The 19,952-nt window shown below is 48.6% G+C and overlaps 1 protein-coding gene across 1 annotated transcript in view; it reads right to left on the bottom strand.

The window, feature by feature from the left end:
* The window catches only part of LOC144675627 (cohesin subunit SA-1-like), a 71,201-nt gene extending 52,516 nt beyond the window's left edge, over positions 1-18,685 (bottom strand). Inside the window, exons 1-7 of the mRNA XM_078536270.1 lie at positions 18,514-18,685; positions 13,212-13,311; positions 10,129-10,254; positions 9,292-9,429; positions 5,082-5,219; positions 4,184-4,294; positions 2,817-2,913 (exon numbers count right to left, since the gene is read on the bottom strand). Of these exons, the coding sequence (XP_078392396.1) occupies positions 2,817-2,913; positions 4,184-4,294; positions 5,082-5,219; positions 9,292-9,429; positions 10,129-10,254; positions 13,212-13,311; positions 18,514-18,677 (874 nt within the window). The 5' untranslated portion in view covers positions 18,678-18,685. The remainder of the gene's footprint in view (positions 1-2,816; positions 2,914-4,183; positions 4,295-5,081; positions 5,220-9,291; positions 9,430-10,128; positions 10,255-13,211; positions 13,312-18,513) is intronic.
* Positions 18,686-19,952: the final 1,267 nt, after the last annotated feature.

The following is a 19,952-nucleotide window of genomic DNA, read 5'->3' as shown; positions in this document are numbered from 1 at the left end:
TTTTAAAATTCACAACAATCAGCTGTACATGTTCACCTCCTAACTCCGAACCATTCCTTTCTGCGCCAGGGTCAAGAACCTTTCACCCAAGATCCGGTCATTGGTCAGTGACAGCTCACCGCTGCATTTGTCAAAGAATCTCACTACCATTAGGTAACTGGATAACTAGCATGAACAGGTTCCCTAGCCAGCAGCGCCAGTATAAGTACAAGAGGTTTAGCAGATGCATGAAGTTGGCAGTGGCGGCCAGATTTACTGCTTAAATCCAGGAATTCGGCGCAGTGAGGGAATTCGGCGCAGTGAGGGAATTCGGCGCAGTGAGGGAATTCGGCGCAGTGAGGGAATTCGGCGCAGTGAGGGAATTCGGCGCAGTGAGGGAGGATGTGCTGTTTTGACCTTCACGAAAGGGAATAGTTCAAGACAGGAAGCCAGAGACAGCAAGACCCAAGAGCTGAAGCCCAGAGGCATGTCAATTAAGTGAGTAGGTAGATGACTGGTGAGTTTTAAATTGTTTTTCCTTCTAAACTGGGGTAGTTTAAACCAGTACTGGGGAAATACAAGCATCAGATTAAATTTATAGCCCAATGAGTTAAACTCAATAATATAACTACAGATGATCAGAGAGGGGGAAAGGTAGTAGCGTAGTGGTATTATCACTGGACTCGTACTCCAGAGAGCCAGGGTAACCCGCTGGGGACCCAGATTCAAACCCCACCACGGTAGATGGTGAAATTTGTATTCAATAAATAATCTGGAATTAAAAGTCTAATGGTGACCATGAAACAATTGTCACTTGTCGTAAAAGCCCACCTGGTTCTTACCTGGTCTGGCCTACATGCGACTCCAGACCCACAATAATGTGGTTGACTCTTAAGTGACCTCTGAAATGGCTTAGCAAGCCACTCAGTTCTCAAGGGCAATTAGCGATGGACAATAAATGCTGGCCTAGCCAGCAACGCCCATATCCCATGAACAAATTTTTTTTAGAAATTCTAAACTTGAACCCCAATTAGTTTTTTTTAAAAATTAAGATGGAATGGCAGGTGATGTGTTGCAGCTGTAGTATGTGGGGTCTGGTGGACACCAGTGCAACCCACAGCAACCACATCTGCAGTAAGCGCCTGCAGCCTGAGGAACTTTGGCTCAGAGTCGATGAGATAAAGTCCGAACTGCGGACGGAGGGGGAAAGTTACCTGGACGCTTTGTTCCAGGAGGCAGTCACACCCCTTAGGTTAGGTACTTCGTATGTGGTCCTTGGCTAGGGACAGGAGGGTGTGATTGCAAAGAGGCAGAAATGGGGATCTAGAAGGCAGCATTAGCAGAGCCTCAGCCCTTGGAATTCACCCAACAGATTTGATGTTCTTGCAGCTTGCGTGGGCAAGAGCAGGGACTGTAAGGGAGGAGCAAACTGACCACAGCACCGTGGTGTGAGGGAGCATTCAAGTGGCAGAAGCAAAAAGGAATGTAGTTGTAGTAGAGGTGTAACAAGCAGGATGGATAAAGGGGAGTCAGTAAATGTAGTGTATTTGGATTTCCAAAAGATATTTAATAAGGTGCTACGTAATAGGTTACTGCACAAGAGTTCATGGTGTTGAGGGTGATATATTTACGTGGATAGAGGATGATTGTCTGCTTCCTGTTAGTTAGCCAGTCAAGATAAATGGATCATTTTCAAATTGTCAAACTGTAACTAGTGGAGTGCAACAAGGATTAGTGCTGCAGCCTCAACTATTAAAATCTATATCAAAAACTATAGATAAAATCTATATCTATATTAAAATCTATTAATGACATGGATGAAGGGACTGACTGCACTGCACCAAATTTGCAGATGATACAAAGGTAGGTAGGGAAACAAGCTGTGAGGAGGATGCAAAGAATCTGCAAAGATAGGTTAAGTGAATGAGCAAAAATTTGGCAGGTGGAGTAAATAATGCAGGAAAATGTGAGGTTGTCTACTTTGCCAGGAAAAATAGAAAAGCAGAATATTATTTAAATGGAGAGAGAACGCAGAATGCTGCAGTATAGAGGGATCTGGGTGTCACTGTACGTGAATCACAAAAAGTTAGTATGCAGGTACAGCAAGTGATTAGGAAGGCAAATGAAATGTTGGCCTTTATAGCAAGGGGGGATGGAATATAAAGAGTAGGGAAGTCTCGCTACAACTATACAAGGAATTGGCGAGACTACACCTGGAGTACTATGTACAGTTTTGGTCTCCTTACTTAAGGAAGGATATACTTGCATTGAAAGCAGTTCAGAGAAGGTTTATTAGGCTGATTCGTGGGTTGAGGTGGTTGGCTCCTGAGGAAAGGTTGAAAAGGTTGGGCTGATATGCATTGGAGTTTAGAAGAATGAGAGGTGATCTTATTGAAACATACAAGATTCTGAGGGGGCTTGACAGGGTTGATGCTGAGATGATGTTTCCACTTCTGGGGAATCTAGAACTAGGGGGCACAGTTTCAATATAAGGGGTCCCCCATTTAAGATGGAGATGAGGAGGAATTTCTTCTCTCAGTGGGTCATTAGCTTTTGGAATTATTTTCCACACAGAGCAGTGGAGGCTGGGTCATTGAATTTATTCAAGGCTGAGTTAGGCATATTTTTGATCGACAAGGGACTCAAGCACTGTGGGGGTGCAGGCAGGACAGTGGAGTTAAGAGCACAATCAGATTAGCCACGATCGTACTGAATAGCACAGCAGACGAGCGGTGCCGAATGGCCTACCCCTGCTCCCATTTCTTATGATGCTATGAATTCATCTACTGAATATCAGCCCTGCTCTCAGACACCGAGTGTGGCCTCTATCCTCTCACCTTTACATCCACAGCAGTGGATGAAGAAGTTGAGCAGTTCCAGCAGACCGGCCTCTCTGTCCAGCTTGTAAGCCTCCAGCCACTCATCAACCAGCGTCTGTTGGAGGGACACACATCAGTTACACTCACGGCAGCGACAGTACACTACACCCCTCACACTGATACATATCAGTAACACCCCAGCAGTGTTCATCCACTCACTACACCCCGACACTGATACATGTCAGTTACACCTACAGGAGTGTTAGTACACTCACTACACCCCCAACACTGATACACGTCAGTTACACTCACAGCAGTGTTAGTACACTCACTACACCCCCGACACTGATACACGTCAGTTACACTCACAGCAGTGTTAGTACACTCACTACACCCCCGGCATTGATACGTTAGTTACACCCACAGGAGTGTTAGTACGTTCACTACACCCCCAGCACTGATACGTTAGTTACACCCACAGCAATGTTAGTACACTCACTACACCCCCAGCACTGATACATGTCAGTTACACCCACAGCAGCATTTGCACACTCACTACACCCCCGGCACCGATACATGTCAGTTACACCCACAGCAGCATTTGCACACTCACTACACCCCCGGCACTGATACATGTCAGTTACACCCACAGCAGCACTTGCACACTCACTACACCCCCGGCACTGATACATGTCAGTTACACCCACAGCAGCATTTGCACACTCACTACACCCCCGGCACTGATACATGTCAGTTACACCCACAGCAGCGCTTGCACACTCACTACACCCCCAACACTGATACGTTAGTTACACCCACAGCAGCGTTTGCACACTCACTACACCCCTGGCACTGATATATGTCAGTTACACCCACAGCAGTGTTAGTACACTCACTACATCCCCAACACTGATACGTTAGTTACACCCACAGCAGCATTAGCGCACAAACTACACGTCTGACACTGACTCACGTCAGTTACACCCACAACAGTGTTCGCACACTCACTACACCCCCGACATTGACACACATCAGTTACACCCACAGCAGTATTGGTACACTCACTACACCACCGCCCACCCAACACGGACACATGTCAGTTACACCCACAGCAGTGTCAGTGTACTCGCAACACCCACCCTGGCACTGACACACACGCCAGTTACACTCGCCAATGTTACTGCCTTTACTCACCCCCAACATTTGTGTGGTATCCTCTCTTTCACCTCCCCCAACCCTCTACAGGCTCTCTGCCATGCTCCCATTCAGAAGCCTCTCTTGATAAAACCTCGCTCCACACTTCGATCTTCTCACAACGCCATGAACTGAAACATTTACGATTCACAGCCCCGGACCCCTCCCGTTCAGGAATGGCGGGCACTGACCTGCATGGCACTCTTCGCTAGTTTCACCGCCTCAAACAGGTTGCTGGCTTCTGTCTGCTGACCCGTAGTAGCCGCTTTCACGCTTGGCGTCTGTCTCACTTTCCTGGAAGACTGGAAACAGAGTTGTGAGAAAAATCTTTTAAACAGCGTCAATTCCCCAGTATCCCCTGTCACACAGACACACACACACACACAATAACAAGGGTCTAGGCGGGGGTTGATTTCCTTATTTTTCATGGGATGAGAGTATCTCTGACAAGGTCAAAATTTATTGTCCAACCCTAATGTCCCTTGAACTGAGGGGTTTGCTCGACCATTTCATGGGGAATTTAAGAGTCAAGCACGTTGCTGTGGGTCTGGAGTCACCCGCAGGCCAGACCAGGTAAGGACGGCAGATTTCCTTCCCTCAAGGACATTAGGGAACCGGATGGGTTTTTTTTTACAACAATCGATGATATTTTCATGGTCACCATGGCTGAGACGAGCTTTATAATTCCAGATTTATTAACTGAATTTCAATTCCACCAGCTGCCGTGGTGTGATTTGAACCCCTGTCCCCAGAGCATGAACCTAGGCCTTTGGATTTCTAGCCCAGTAACATCACCACTACGCCACCATCCCCCGCAAGCTCAGTGATGATGGTTTGGAGGAAGGAGAGGAGGGGGTCAGGAATCACAGTATCGACAGCTCCCCAAAGGGAGAGAGTGATATCTAGCCAAGTTTCCTGGCTCTCCGCCCAATCCAGCTGTTCCCCCTCTGACAACACGCCCCCTAATCCTTCTATAATCACATGGTGCTGTACTTAAGCCAAGTCAAAGGCAATTACGTAACCTCTGACAAATGGGGAAGTGGTAGGCTCAGTTCCAGACGCCAGTCTTCACCCAACTCCAACACTCACCTGTGCCACACTTTTCGGCTGCCTGGTGCTCACTGACAGGTTACTTGCTTCCTGATCACTATCCAGGTGCATCGGAGCATTCTCTTTCCCCGCCTTCTGGTTACTCTCTGCCAGCACTCGCCTTGGTCTCCTGGAGATCTGCCAACACAGTGGGGGGGGGATGTGAGTATACACGGGAGACAGCGAGCACGTCCGTGGGGGAGGATGCAAGCCATTTACAAAAGGCAGTACACAAATAGGCCATTCAGCCCACCGAGTCCATGCTGGTATTTACACTTCACATGTGCCGCCTCCCCCCGCTGCTCATCCCCTCCCCCCACTTCCATCAACACATCCTTCGATACACTTCTCCCTCAAACGCTTATCTAGCTTCCCCTTCAGTGTTTCTACGCTACTCATCTCAACCATTCCCTGTGGTAGCGAGTTCCACAGTCGCATCACTGGTTCAAAACGTTTCTCCTGAATTTCTTACTGGATTTCGCTACGACAATCTCGCATACATGGCCCCTTGTTTCATCCCACCACAAGCAAAAACACCTTCTCCACATCTACTCTATCAGGTCACCCCTGTCTCAATTTTTCTAGAGAACAGAGGGCCAGTCTGTTCAGTCCTTCCCGATAGGTAAAGCTTCACATTCTAGTAAACCATTTTTGAGCCTTCTGCAGTACATCTATTTCCTTTACATGTGGTCTAACCAAAAAGAAACGAGAAAGGTTTGACATAATTTCTCTGCTTTTTAATTCCATTTCTCTAGAAATGAATCCCATTGCTTTCATAGAACGGTTACAGCACAGAGGGCCGTTCAGCCTCTCAAGTCCATGCTTACTTTCTGCAAGACCAATTTAGGTCCCACTTACATGCCCTTCCCCTCCGAGCCCTACAATTCCTTTCCTCCTTGGGTGCTTATCAAATCCCACCTAGAAGGACATGCGCACAGACACATGGGAACGCCACCACCTAGAGGGTCCCCCCCGCAAGCCACACATCATCCTGATTTGGAAATATATCGCCGTTCTTTCACTGTCACTGGGTCAAAATCTTGGAACTCCCTCCCTAACAGTACCGTGGGTGCACCTACACCACATGGGCTGCAACGGTTCAAGAAGGAAGCTCCCCACCACCTTCTCAAGGGCAACTAGGGATGGGCAACAAATGCTGGCCTAGCCAGCAACACCCACGAACAGATTTTTAAAAAAACTCCTCTTCAAAGCCATGATTCAGTCTGCCTCCCAGGCAGTGCATTCGAGATCCTAACCATTCACTGCGTAAAAAAAGGTTTTCTTCACATCACCTTTGTTGTGTCGATCACATTAAATCGATGTCCTCCGGTTCTCGACCCTTCTGACAAGGGGAACAGTTTCTATCCACCCCGTTCAAAATCATGAGGGATTTAGACGACCTGCCAAATCTCCTCTCAACCTTCTCTGCTCCAGGGAGAACAGCCCCCAGCTTCTCCAATCTATCCACGTAACTGAAAAGTCCCTCAGCCCTGGAACTATTCTCGCAAATCTTTCTTGCACTCCCTCTAAAACCTTCACGTCCCTCCTAAAGCGCGGTGCCTAGAATTGGGCACAGTACTCCGGCTGATGTCAAACCAGTACATTGAAAAAGGACCATCATTTATTGAGCCTCTATTTTTAAAAGTCCAGAATCCAATCTGCCTTAGCAACTGCACTCTCAACCTGCTCTGTCACCTTCAGGTGCACAAATACCCCAGATCCCTCTGCCCCTAACTTCCTTTAAGAATTGTGGTCCATTATATTGCCTCTCCTCATTCTCCCCACCAAAATGCATCACTTCCCACTCTCTACATTAAATTTCATCTGCCACTTTGTCTGCCTATTCCACCATCCCATGGAACCATAGAAAAGACACAGCGCAGAAAGAGGCCGTTCAGCCCATCGTGTGTGCGCCAGCCATAAAAAGAGAAAAAAAAGAAACTAGCTGCTCACATTTAATCCCAGTTTCCAGCCTCTGGTCCGTAGCCTTGCAGGTTACAGCACTTCAGGTGCCGATCCAGGTACCTCATAAATGAGTTGAGCATTTCCGCCTCAACCACCAATTTAGGCAGTGAATTCCAGACGCCCGCCAACCTGTGTGAAAAACTTTTTCCTCGTGTCCCCTCTAATCCTTCTACCAATCACCTTAAATCTATGCCCCCTGGTAATTGACCCCCCCGCCCACCCCAGCTAGGGGAAACAGGTCTTTCCTGTCTACCCCATCTAAGCCCCTCAATTTTGTACAACTCAATTAGGTCACCCCTCAGCCTCAACCCATCTACATATATCTCTTGAAGTCTGTCACTATCTTCCTCACTGTTCACCATAACTGTGCCGTCTGCCAATTTTGAAATTGTGCCCAATACACTAGGTCGTTAACGTAGATCAAGGAAAGCAGTGCTCCCAGTACTGACTCCCCCTCCAAACCCCGGAGAACTCCACTTCCTTCCTTCTTTCTGTCCGAGAAACAATCATGCAACCATTTTTTCAGGTGATAAGAGAGAGTAGACATTGGTAATGCAGTAGATGTAATTTATCTGGATTTTCAAAAAGGCCATCGATAAAGTGCCTCGTAATATACTAATGAATAAGGTGAGAGTGTGTATGGAGTCAAGGGACAAGTGGCAGAATGGATTGCTAGCTAGCTTCAAGCAGAGGATGGGTGTAAAGGGTTGCAGGGGGAGTCAATACTGAGAGGAGAACTGCAACCAATTGCAGGAGGCCATTAATAAATTTGCAGAAAGGGCAAATAATAGGCAAAGGAAGTACAACACAGATAAATGTGAGGGAGTACATTTCGGTAGGAAGAGTATGGAGGTCAACAATTTTAGATCATGAACTCTCTCCTCCATCCCCACCCCTTTTCTGATCCCCCTTTTTTCCAATAATTTATATAGATTTTTCTTTTCCCACCTATTTCTATTATTTTTAAATGTATTTCCATCCATTGTTTTATCTTTACCTTTTAGCCTATTTTGAACCCTTCCCCTCACCCCACCCCCACTAGGGCTATCTGTACCTTGCTCGTCCTGCTTCCTACCCTTAATGTCACCTATTAGCACATTCCTTAGATAATATCACCACCTTCAACACCTCTTTGTCCTTTTGTCTAGGACATCTTTTGGCTATCTCCACCTATCACTGGCCCTCTATCCAGCTCTACTGGTCCCATCCCCCCCTTAAACCAACTTATATTTCACCTCTTTTCTATTTTTCCTTAGTTCTGTTGAAGAGTCATACGGACTCGAAACTTTAACTGTGTTCCTCTCCGCAGATGCTGTCAGACCTGCTGAGTTTTTCCAGGTATTTTTATTTTGGATTTCCAGCATCCGCAGTTTTTTTGCTTTTATATTATGGAGGTCACTTATTACTTGGAAGGTGCAAGCCTAGGTGGGGTAGAGGAACAATCACTAAAGGTTGTGCCACAGTTTAGCAAGACCAAAGTACAAAAATCAAACTCAACCTTCAACTTAAAGGATATGGGGTATTGCATGGCACACAGGCACAAACACCCACACACACACAACTGTTAGTGTATAGGAATGGCCAGCCATTACTGGTGAATGAGTGCGATCATTTAAAAAGATTGGGAGCTGAGGGTCAGAGCGAGATTTAAATAGAGGGGGAGCCGAGAGTCAGAGATTTAAATAGAGCGGGAGCTGTGAGCGGAGATTTAAATACAGCAGGCATAAAGCTGGTGTCAGCACACCCACAGAGCTATTAGGGAGAGTGCTCCAGGATTTTGACTCAGTGACAGTAAAGGAACAGTGATATAATTCTACGTCAGGTTTGTGTGTGGCTTTAAGGTGGTGATGTTCCCATGTGCCTGTTGCCCTTGTCTTTCTGGTTGGTAGAGGTTGTGGGTTTAGAAGGCGCTGTGGAAGGAAACTTGGCAAGTTCCTGCTGTGCATCTTATAAATGGTACGCTGGTTCCACTTGCCCATGCTGGAGCAGTGAACGGTTAGGGTTTAACTTGCTGCTTATGAGGGTGGTGGAAGCAGGGCGATGAATAATTTCAAAGGAAGATGAGCACTGGAGAAAAATGAGCATGCAGGGCTAAGCTCATAGAGTGGGGGGGAGTGGGAATGATTGGATTGCTCTACAAAGAGGCAGCATGTTTGCGATGGGCTGAATAGCCTCCACTGTGTTGTAACGATTCTATCTCAAGGGCCAAAGTCTTTCGCTCACCTCCTGTCGCTCTGACACTCACCTGTGTCGTGTTTTTAGACTGTGTGGTGTTCACAGACAGGTTACTGGCTTCCTGATCACTGTCCAGCCACATTGTACCCGCCTCTTTCCCCAAGTTCTGGTTACTCTCTGCCAACACTCGTCTCGGTCTTCTGGAGGGCTGGCAACACATTGGGAGGGTGTGAGTATACATGAAAGGCTGCAAGCACATACACGCAGGAAGAAGTGATATATACGGACAGAATTAGGTTCCACTCTGAGGCCCTACAACGCTCCGCGTCACCAAATGTTAGGCAAAGGACAACTGGTGCCACCTGAATCACACTCTCAAACCAAATCATTTACTAAAGGAATGGAAGGAAGAAAATAGGGAAGAAACACCATTATCAGCAGCAGCAGTGAGGGAACAGTGGCAGGCGGGTAAATCTGGTTGGGAAGCAGCATCTGTAAGAGACAACATCAGCATGGTGCACTGCGGCTCAGGGAGAAGTACTGTCGCCGGGAGTCAGAACATTGTGAGACTGGAGAGGGAGTGCCGCACTGTCAGATCGGCTGCCTTTCCAATGAGACATCCTCCAGCTCACGTGGATGTACAAAAGTCCCATGGCTGTTATTTGAAGGGAAATTGAGTTCTTCAGCATCCTTCAACCAACGGTTTCGCTGGTGATCACATATTGCTGGTGACAGGTCTGCAGAAACCCCCATGTCATATTTTCTAGGAAACAACAGTAACCTAAGGTTAGAAGTGCCTTAATTTGATGGGAAGTGTTTTTGGGAGCTCAGAGCCCACTGATGGGGGTTTCAAAGTGCAAGTGTTTCACCGAAGCCTGCGCCGAGCTACTGTCACACTAACACCCACCTGTGGGGCACTCTTAGCCAGGCTCACAGACTCAGCTACAGGACTGGCTTTTTGCTGTTTAGCAGGGTTCCTCTTCTGCGCAGCCACTTTCTTCTCCACCAGCGCAGGCCTTGGTCTCTTGGGCTGCTGCAAACACATCAGGACAACAAGCAGAATGTCACCGCAGGATATTTAGCTAGCTGCCTCTGTAACGGCACCCACCCTTAGCTTGTCCACTGCTCAAAGCCTTGTCCGTGCTTCAGTCACCTCCAGGCTTGACCGTCCCGACACTCCCCTGGCCACATTCCCACTTTCCACCCCCCATCTAAAACTCCACTGCCTGTATGCGAGCTCGCACCTCATTCCAGTCACCCATCAGCCCTGTACACACTGACCAGTGGTCACAGGAACCGCCAGACATCAAGAGACCCGAGCCTGCCCAGTTTTCCCTTTACAATCCTGATATTTGCATAACCCAACAAGGCAGTTTTTCTTTTGGTTGGACAGAACTGGGCAACAGTTTGGACAATCGATCAGACAATATTTGCTAAATAATCCTCAGTGCTAAGAATTACGCTGACAGACAATTTTAAGATTGTCAGCCGGGCTCGCAATGTGACACATTTGTGTATACAGGAAGCTACGTATATTAATACAGCGCCCTGTTCTTTGCTGACAGAAAGGACATGCGCACACATTGCGTCTGTTTCAGCTAAACAAAATAAGTGACAGCCATTCCCTGGCTCTTTCCTCAGGGTAATGCGTTTAAATTTCAAACAATGCTTCGCAGTTAACTGTCAGTCACCATCAACTGGTGCAGTCTCCATGACAACGCCTCTACCAATCAGAGTCCACTTGCCAACCAATCAGCACTCTCTTCTCATACAGTAGAAATTTGTTGTGTCCCTTGGATTTGTATTCTTGCAACAAGACAGTTGTTGATTACAGCGATCAATGGCTGTCCTGGGAGTGTTTGATAGGGACAGTGTAGAGGGAGCTTTAATCTGTATCTAAACCCATGCTGTACCTGCTTTGGGACTGTTTGATGGATGGCAATATTAGAAATGCAAGTCCCTTTAAGAGTAAACCAAGGCAAGCTTCAGGGTGAATTGAGAGCAATGTCGCTCATTAATGCCTGTACTTAAGAGCTGGGTTTTTCCTCTGTAAAGGGGGTGGTTTTTGCTTCTGGACAAGGAAAGGATTCAGAAGGGAAGAGTGGAAACTGGTATTTGTACTGAACTATAGCTTAGCAATAAAACAGTTGTGATTCATACAATGTCTTCTGCTGCCTGATTCGGTTAATGGATATCCACCTATTAGACAATGGGTCAGTGTAGAGGGAGCTGTACTCTGTCTAACCCTGTGCTGTACCTGTCCCGGGAGTGTTTGATGGGGACAGTGTAGAGGGAGCTTTACTCTGTATCTAACACCGTGTTGTACCTGTCCTGGGAGCGTTTGATGGGGGACACTGTAGAGGGAGCTTTACTCTGTATCTAACCCCATGCTGTACCTGTCCTGGGAGTGTTTGATGGGGACAGTGTAGAGGGAGCTTTACTCTGTATCTAATCCTGTGCTGTACCTGTCCTGGGAGTGTTTGCTGGGGGACAGTGTAGAGGGAGCTTTACTCTGTATCTAACCCCATGCTGTACCTGTCCTGGGAGTGTTTGATGGGGACAGTGTAGAGGGAGCTTTACTCTGTATCTAACCCCGTGCTGTACCTGTCCTGGGAGTGTTTGCTGGGGGACAGTGTAGAGGGAGCTTAACTCTGTATCTAACCCCATGCTGTACCTGTCCTGGGAGTATTTGATGGGGACAGTGTAGAGGGAGCTTTACTCTGTATCTAACCCTGTGCTGTACCTGTCCTGGGAGTGTTTGATTGGGACAGTGTAGAGGGAGCTTTACTCTGTATCTAACCCCGTGCTGTACCTGTCCTGGGAGTGTTTCATGGGGACAGTGTAGAGGGAGCTTTACACTGTATTTAACCCCGTGTTGTACCTGTCCTGGGAGCGTTTGATGGGGACGGTGTAGAGGGAGCTTTACTCTGTATCTAAACCCGTGCTGTATCTGCCCTGGGAGTGTTTGATGGGGGACAGTGTAGAGGGAGCTTTACTCTATATCTCACCCCGTGCTGTAACTGCCCTGGGAGTGTTTGATGGGGATGATGTAGGATGAATTTTACTCTGTATTGGATCTGCACTGTATCCCCAGTGATGAACGTGCTCCCTCTCTGTACTCGGCTTTTCCCTGTTTGGTGATGTTCTTAATCATAACACTAAGCTGCACGGTAGGATATGGAATCTATAAAAAGAACGTAGCTTATGGTTTTGACTCGTGTAGGCTATCCAACCAGAACAGTATATACAATTTCAATACTAAAGCTTCAATAAAAGCTCAGTCCATCAAGCTTTGGGAGCAGGGCTGGTCAGGTAACAGTCTGTGATTCTCAAGCTGCTGAACTGTGGCAGGTGTCTTTGTGCCTTTTTTTTCCACAACAGAGTTAGACAGCCTTGTCAGGAAAAGAAAAGGAAGGCATATTATGGAGGCTTCAAAAGCAGCCTCAAGAGCCGAGGGAAAAACAGATCTGTGTCCGTCAGAGACCCCCCCGAGACTTGAAAATCACTGGCTAACAACCAAAACACTCCATATCTGGATGATTACCCACTTTAGTGAGCTGAACCAAGTTCTGAAGAACATCAGAAAGTGAGAATCTGCAACCCACCCCCATCCCAAACTTAGCACATGGTGTTGGAACTCTCACTGTATTAAAGGCAACGACGTTTGAATTTCAGTACTGCAGTCAGGGAGAAAGAGAGAGGGGTGGTCCGACCAATTACTGAATCCTACAACCAACCAGTCATGGGTGATTTGTAGGAACAAACTTCTTCTAACTCCATATTTCTGTGTTTTCGATTGCTCAACTGAAAGTACTGGATGTCCGGCTTTGCAAAAAGGTAGCAAAGGCTTCTGACGGCTAACTGAAGCTTTAATGTCTCATCCCATTTATTTCTGTAATTCTCAGGTCAGAACTCTTAAACCGGTTAGAACCGTGAAAAGCCTTGCACAACACCGACACAGAGCTGAAAACCCCCAGTTACCACACCTACCGGGGCACTGCGTGGAGCTGGGGCCATCTGTTTCCTCCCTTTCTTCAAGGTCTCCTCGAAATCACTCCCGCTGTCCGACTCCGATTCACTCGTTTCGTCGCTGGGAGAAAGCAGGAGTGTTAGATCCCGAGGGATTGCTGTGCAGAGATAGTGCCCTAAACACCCGCTCCAGATGGAGGGCAAGGTGATAGGAGATAGATGAGATGAGATGTGGGATTGGTAGATCACCCAGCTTTCAGTGTTTCTGCGCAGCGGTCCATGACCCAGCCTCCACTGCTTTCTGGGGAAGTGAATTACACCTGCCAACACTCCTCACAGGAAAAGGTTTCCTCACCTCCATCTTAAACTGTGTTCCCTAATTCTGGCCTCCCTCACAAGAGGAAACATCCTCCTGATATTCACCCTCTCAAGTCCCCCCAGGATATGCTGCAATAAGATCACCTCTCATTCTTCTAAACTCCAATCAGTATAGGCCCAGCCTGTTCAACCTTTCCTCATAAGATCAGCCCTTTATCCCAGGAATGAATCAAGTGAGCCTTCTCTGAACTTCTAACGCAATTATATCCTTTTTAAATAAGACAACCAAAACTCTACAAAGTTTTTGTTCTAGATTTCCAGCATCCGCAGTATTTTGCTTTTATCTTAGTGTTTAATTTGATTGCCACCTCTCTTCAAGGAACCTTGAAGAAGTATCGTTCTTCTCTCCGACAGGATTTCCGCCTATCTCTTTTGCCTTGTTCACCTTCATTGCTTTACATCTTTTGGCAATCTCCACCTTTCACTGGCCCTCTACCTGTCCCACCGCCCCCCGTTAAACCAGCTTATATTTCACCCCTTTTCTATTTTTCCTTAGTTCTGATAAAGAGTCATTTGGACTCGAAATGTTAACTGTGTTCCTCTCCGCAGATGCTGTCAGACCTGCTGAGTTTTTCCAGGTATTTTTGTTTTTGTTCTAGATTTCCAGCATCCGCAGTATTTTGCTTTTATCTACAAAGTACTCCACGTGTGGTCTCACCAGGGCTGCAGCTGCCGTAAAACATCCCTACTTTTATATTCCATTCCCCCTTGCAATAAATGCCAACACTCCATTTCCTAAACACTTGCCATTCCGGCATACTAACTTTGTGATTTACGTACCAGGATACCTGATCCCTGTGTCACTGAGTTCTGCAATCTCTCCCCATTTAAATAGTACACTGCTTTTCTATTCTGTCTGCCAAGTGGACTTTTCCCACATTATACTCCATCTGCCAAATTTTTGCCCATGCACTTAACCTATCTATATCCCTTTGTAAACTTGACAACTTATATTCCGACCTATCTTGGCATCATCAACAAATTCAGTTACCATCTATTCGGTCCCTTCATCTATGTCATTGATATAGATTGTAAATAGTTGAGACGTCAGCACTGAACCCTGTGGCACACCATTTATCCCTACTATCTGTTTCCTGTTAGCTAACCAATCCTTTATCCATGTTAATATGTTACTGCTTACACCATGAGTTATTGTGGCACTTTATCGATCGCCTTTTGGAAACCCAAATACACCATATATCTACAGGCTCCCCTTTATCCACCTCGCTTGTTACTTCCTCAAAAACGCTAATACATTAGTGAAACACAGCTTACTTTTCACAAAACCATGTTGACTCTGCCTGACATTACGATTTTCTAAGTAACCTGTTATAACCTACTTAATAATGGATTCTGCCATTTTCATTATGTCAGATGTTAGGCTAACTAGCCTAGAATTTCCTGCTTTCTGTCTCCCTTCTTTGAATAAAGGTGGTACATATGTTTTTTTCCAATCTGCAGGGACCCTTCCAGAATCTACAGAATTTTGGAAGATTATAATCAATGCATCTACTATCTCTGCCGCCAATTCTTTTAAGATCCTGGGATGCAAGCCATCAGGTCCTGGGGGCTTGTCAACCTTCAGGTCTAATAGCATTCCCCAGTACTCTTTTCCTGGTGGTGGTGATTGCTTTAAGTTCCTCCCTTCCTTTCACTTGTTGATTTCCAAATATCTTTGGGAGGTTTTCTAGCTCTTCTAGAGGGAAGTCAAATACAAAATACCTGCTCAACGCCACTATATATTTTTAAAATGTATCCATTCATGGGATGTGGGTGTCGCTGGCTAGGCCAGCTTTTAATGCCCATCCCTAAATGCCCTTGAGGTGGTGACAGTGAGCTGCCTTCTTGAATCACTGCAGTCCCTGTGGTGTAGGTACACTCAGTGCTGTTAGGGAGGGAGTTCCAGGATTTTGACCCAGTGACAGTGAAAGAATGGCGATATAGTTCCAAGTCAGGGAGGTGTGTGGCTTTGAGGGGAACTTGCAGGATGTGGTGTTCCCATGCTGCCCTCGTCCTTGCGGGTTTGAAAGGTGGTGTCTGAGGAGTCTGGGTGATTTGCTGCAGTGCATCTTGCAGATGGTACACACTGCTGCCACTGTGCGTCGGTGGAGGAGGGAGTGAATGTAGAAGATGGCGGATGTGGTGCCAATCAAGCAGGCTGCTTTGTCCTGGATGGTGTTGACCTTCTTGAGTGTTGTTGGAGCTGCATCCAGGCAAGTGGGGAGTATCCATCACACTCCTGACTTGGGCCTTGTAGATGGTAGACAGGCTTTATGGAGTCAAAGGTGAGTTACCTTGACTTGTTTATCCCCTCGTTTTCCATGATCAATTCCCCAGACTCACTCTCAAGAGGACCAACACTAGTTTTAGTTACTCTTTTCCTTTCTAAATACTTGTAGAAACTTATACTATCTGTTTTTATATTACTAGCTAGCTTTCACTCATACTCTCTCCCTCGTCACAAATTTTTTAGTCATTCTTTGCTGGTTCTTAATATCTGACAATCTTCTGACGTACCACAAATCTTTGCAGATTTGTTCAGTGTTTCTTTCAACTTGATACTATTCAGCCATGGGTGATGCATCCTTCTCAAAGAGTCTTTCTTTCTCACTGGAATAAATCTTTGCTGAGTTATTAAGTATCTCCTTAAAAGTCCACCACTGCCTCCCTACTGTCCTACCTTTTAACCCAGTCTCCCAGTTCACTTGAGCTAGCACTGTCTTCATACCCTTATAATTAGCTTTATTTAGGTTTGAAACACTCACCCTTCTCCCCCTTCAAATTTAACATGTATTTCTATCAAGTTATGGTTGCTGTCACCTAGAGTCTCCTTTACCATGAGGTTACTGATTAATCCTGTCTCATTACCAGGTCTAGAGTAGCCTGCTCCCTGGTTGGCTCTAGAAAGCACTACTTTAAGAAATTGTCCCAAATACAATCGATGAACTAAAAACAGAAAAAGCTGGAAAAACTCAGCAGGTCTGGCAGCATCTGTGGGGAGAGAAACAGAGTTAACATTTCCAGCCGTTTGACTCTTCTTCTGATTCCCAGCATCTGCAGTCGTTTGCTTTTACACTCTATGAACTCATGTTCCAGTCTGCCTTTGCCAAGCTGATACTCCAAATCTATGTGTAGATTAAAGTCACCCATGATTATCACGGTACCGTTCTTATATGCCCCGTTTATTTCTTCCTACCGTGTAACTACTGATCGGGGGCCAATAAACTACTCCCACAAGTGACCTCCTACTTATCCTGTTTCTTATTTCTACACAAGCTGATTCTACGTCTTGCTCTTTCAAGCCAAGATCATCTCTTACCACCCTACCAATTACATCTTTAATTAACAGAGCTACCCCATCGCCTTTTCCGAGCTTGCTGTCTTTTCGATACTTAGGCCCAGCCTTGGTCACCCTGCAACCATGTCTCTGTAACGGCTATCAGGTCTTACACATTTATTTCTATCTGTGCTAACAATTCATCTATTTTGTTCTGAATTCTGCACACATTCAGGTACTGAGCTTTTAACTCTGTCCTTTTACCAATTTTTTGGCAACCTTTGGCTGTATCTGCTGGTGCACTCTTAAGTTTGTATTCTCAGTCTCTTCCTGCCACACTCTGGTTATCTTTACCAAAATCACTACCCTCGTCTTGTAACTCAGTGTTACCCTTTGATTCACCACATCTCCTCTCGCATGACTCTTTTCCCCCACGATTTAGTTTCTCGGCTTGCCAGGATGCTGTTCCCAGCATTGTTCAGTTGAAGATTGCTCCAACGGTACAGCTCCCATTTTTCCCCGGTACTAGTGCCAGTGCCCCATGAACCGAAACCCAGTTCTCCCACACCAATCTTTGAGCCACGCATTCATCTCTCTAATCTTATTTGCCCAACGTCAGTTGGTTCACAGCTCAGGCAATAATCCAGAGGTTATTACTTGGGAGGTTCTGCTTTTCAATTTGGCCCCTAGTTGCTCGTAATCCCTAAGCAGATCCTCTCTCCTAGTCCTATCTATGTCATTGGTACCCACGTAGGTCACGACAATTGGATCCCCTTCCCACTACAAGTTCCTCTCCAGCCCCGAGCATTTGTCCTGAACCTTGGCACCAGGGACAACAAAGCCTTTGGGACTCTCGCTCTTGCTGCAGAGAACTGTGTCTATTCCCCTGACTACACTGTCCCCCACAACATTCCTATTTAGGCCCCCTCCCTCTAGCTAGTGATATAAAAACAGACGCACAGTGGCAGCAGCGAGTACCATCTGCAAGATGCACTGCAGCCATCCAAATGGCTTCCTGCATGTGCCACGATGTCATGATCAGTGGGTGATAGGGGAACGGGACTTGCTGCGAATTAAGACATGGGGGCAGAGTTTTGGATGACCTCAAGTTCCTGGAGGGTAGAACATGAGAGACAAGCCAGGAGTGTGTTGGGATTGTCGAGTCTAGGGGTAATGAAGGCATGAATGAGGGGTTCAGCAGCAGATGAGCTGAGACAGGGCAATGTCGGGCGATACTACAGAGGCGATCTTAGTGACTGTACGATTATGAGGTGAGGAGTTCATCTCAGGGTCAAATGCGACACCAAGGCTGTGAACAGACCGCTTTAATCTCAGACTGCTGCAAGGGAGAGGGATGGAGCTGGTAGCGAGAGAACGGAGTTTGGAGCAGAGACTGAAAACAATGGCTTGTTTCCCAGTAAAATAACCAGTGCAGCCGGTGCAGTGATGGATACCCGGACTCCTTCCTCCAACAGTGCCAGAGGACCTTTGCCATTCACCTGAACAGGCTGACGGGGCCTCAGTTTAACAATGACAGTGGAGAAATCCTGAGCTGACTGGGAGCTCCAACACCCAGAAATCGGGAATTCACCGTGTGCAGGAGGAGCTCAGGGTGACTGCTTAAACCCAGATGTTTCCTCCACCTTCCCAAGGGAAATGACCACTTACCCAGAGTCCGAATCCTGTCCAACCAGCAGCTCCGCCACCTCCTCCCGACGGAAATAGGTTGGGCTGGAATACTGTGACCTCGGGAGCCCGGGACCACTCGCCGGAGACATGGACACCCCCCTCTCAGAGCTGGGGGGGGTTTTCTTTGACCTCAACACCGGCATAACTGCGAGAGCTGCAAAATAAAGAGAAACCCAGAGTCACAGACACGGGAACGAGGACAGGGAGGTCAGCTTCTGTCCACCTGTCACATCCTGCCTCGGTTACCTCTCTCTCTCCCTTCCACACTCCTGTTCTGCTTCCATGTCTCCCCCTCCCCACCTCGCCGTCTCCCCCTCCCCACCTCGCCGTCTCCCCCTCCCCACCTCGCCGGCTCCCCCCTCCCCACCTCGCCGGCTCCCCCCTCCCCACCTCTCCGGCTCCCCCTCCCCACCTCGCCGGCTCCCCCTCCCCACCTCGCCGGCTCCCCCTCCCCACCTCGCCGGCTCCCCCCTCCCCACCTCGCCGGCTCCCCCCTCCCCACCTCGCCGGCTCCCCCCTCCCCACCTCGCCGGCTCCCCCCTCCCCACCTCGCCGGCTCCCCCTCCCCACCTCGCCGGCTCCCCCTCCCCACCTCGCCGTCTCCCCCTCCCCACCTCGCCGTCTCCCCCTCCCCACCTCGCCGGCTCCCCCCTCCCCACCTCGCCGGCTCCCCCTCCCCACCTCGCCGGCTCCCCCTCCCCACCTCGCCGGCTCCCCCCTCCCCACCTCGCCGGCTCCCCCCTCCCCACCTCGCCGTCTCCCCCCTCCCCACCTCGCCGTCTCCCCCTCCCCACCTCGCCGTCTCCCCCTCCCCACCTCGCCGTCTCCCCCTCCCCACCTCGCCGTCTCCCCCTCCCCACCTCGCCGTCTCCCCTCCCCACCTCGCCGTCTCCCCCTCCCCACCTCGCCGTCTCCCCCTCCCCACCTCGCCGTCTCCCCCTCCCCACCTCGCCGTCTCCCCCTCCCCGGCTCTCCGTCTTCCCCTCCCCCCCCGGCTCTCCGTCTTCCCCTCCCCCCCCGGCTCTCCGTCTTCCCCTCCCCCCCCGGCTCTCCGTCTTCCCCTCCCCCCCCGGCTCTCCGTCTTCCCCTCCCCCCCCGGCTCTCCGTCTTCCCCTCCCCCCCCGGCTCTCCGTCTTCCCCTCCCCCCCCGGCTCTCCGTCTTCCCCTCCCCCCCCGGCTCTCCGTCTTCCCCTCCCCCCCGGCTCTCCGTCTTCCCCTCCCCCCCCGGCTCTCCGTCTTCCCCTCCCCCCCCGGCTCTCCGTCTTCCCCTCCCCCCCCGGCTCTCCGTCTTCCCCTCCCCCCCCGGCTCTCCGTCTTCCCCTCCCCCCCCGGCTCTCCGTCTTCCCCTCCCCCCCCGGCTCTCCGTCTTCCCCTCCCCCCCGGCTCTCCGTCTTCCCCTCCCTCCCCGGCTCTCCGTC

The sequence above is a fragment of the Cetorhinus maximus genome, unplaced genomic scaffold (assembly GCF_964194155.1).
Source record: "Cetorhinus maximus unplaced genomic scaffold, sCetMax3.hap1.1 HAP1_SCAFFOLD_1061, whole genome shotgun sequence".
In the NCBI taxonomy this organism is placed as follows: Eukaryota; Metazoa; Chordata; class Chondrichthyes; order Lamniformes; family Cetorhinidae; genus Cetorhinus; species Cetorhinus maximus.
Note: the sequence above shows the minus strand (reverse complement) of the source record. Positions and strands in the feature narration are given on the sequence as shown.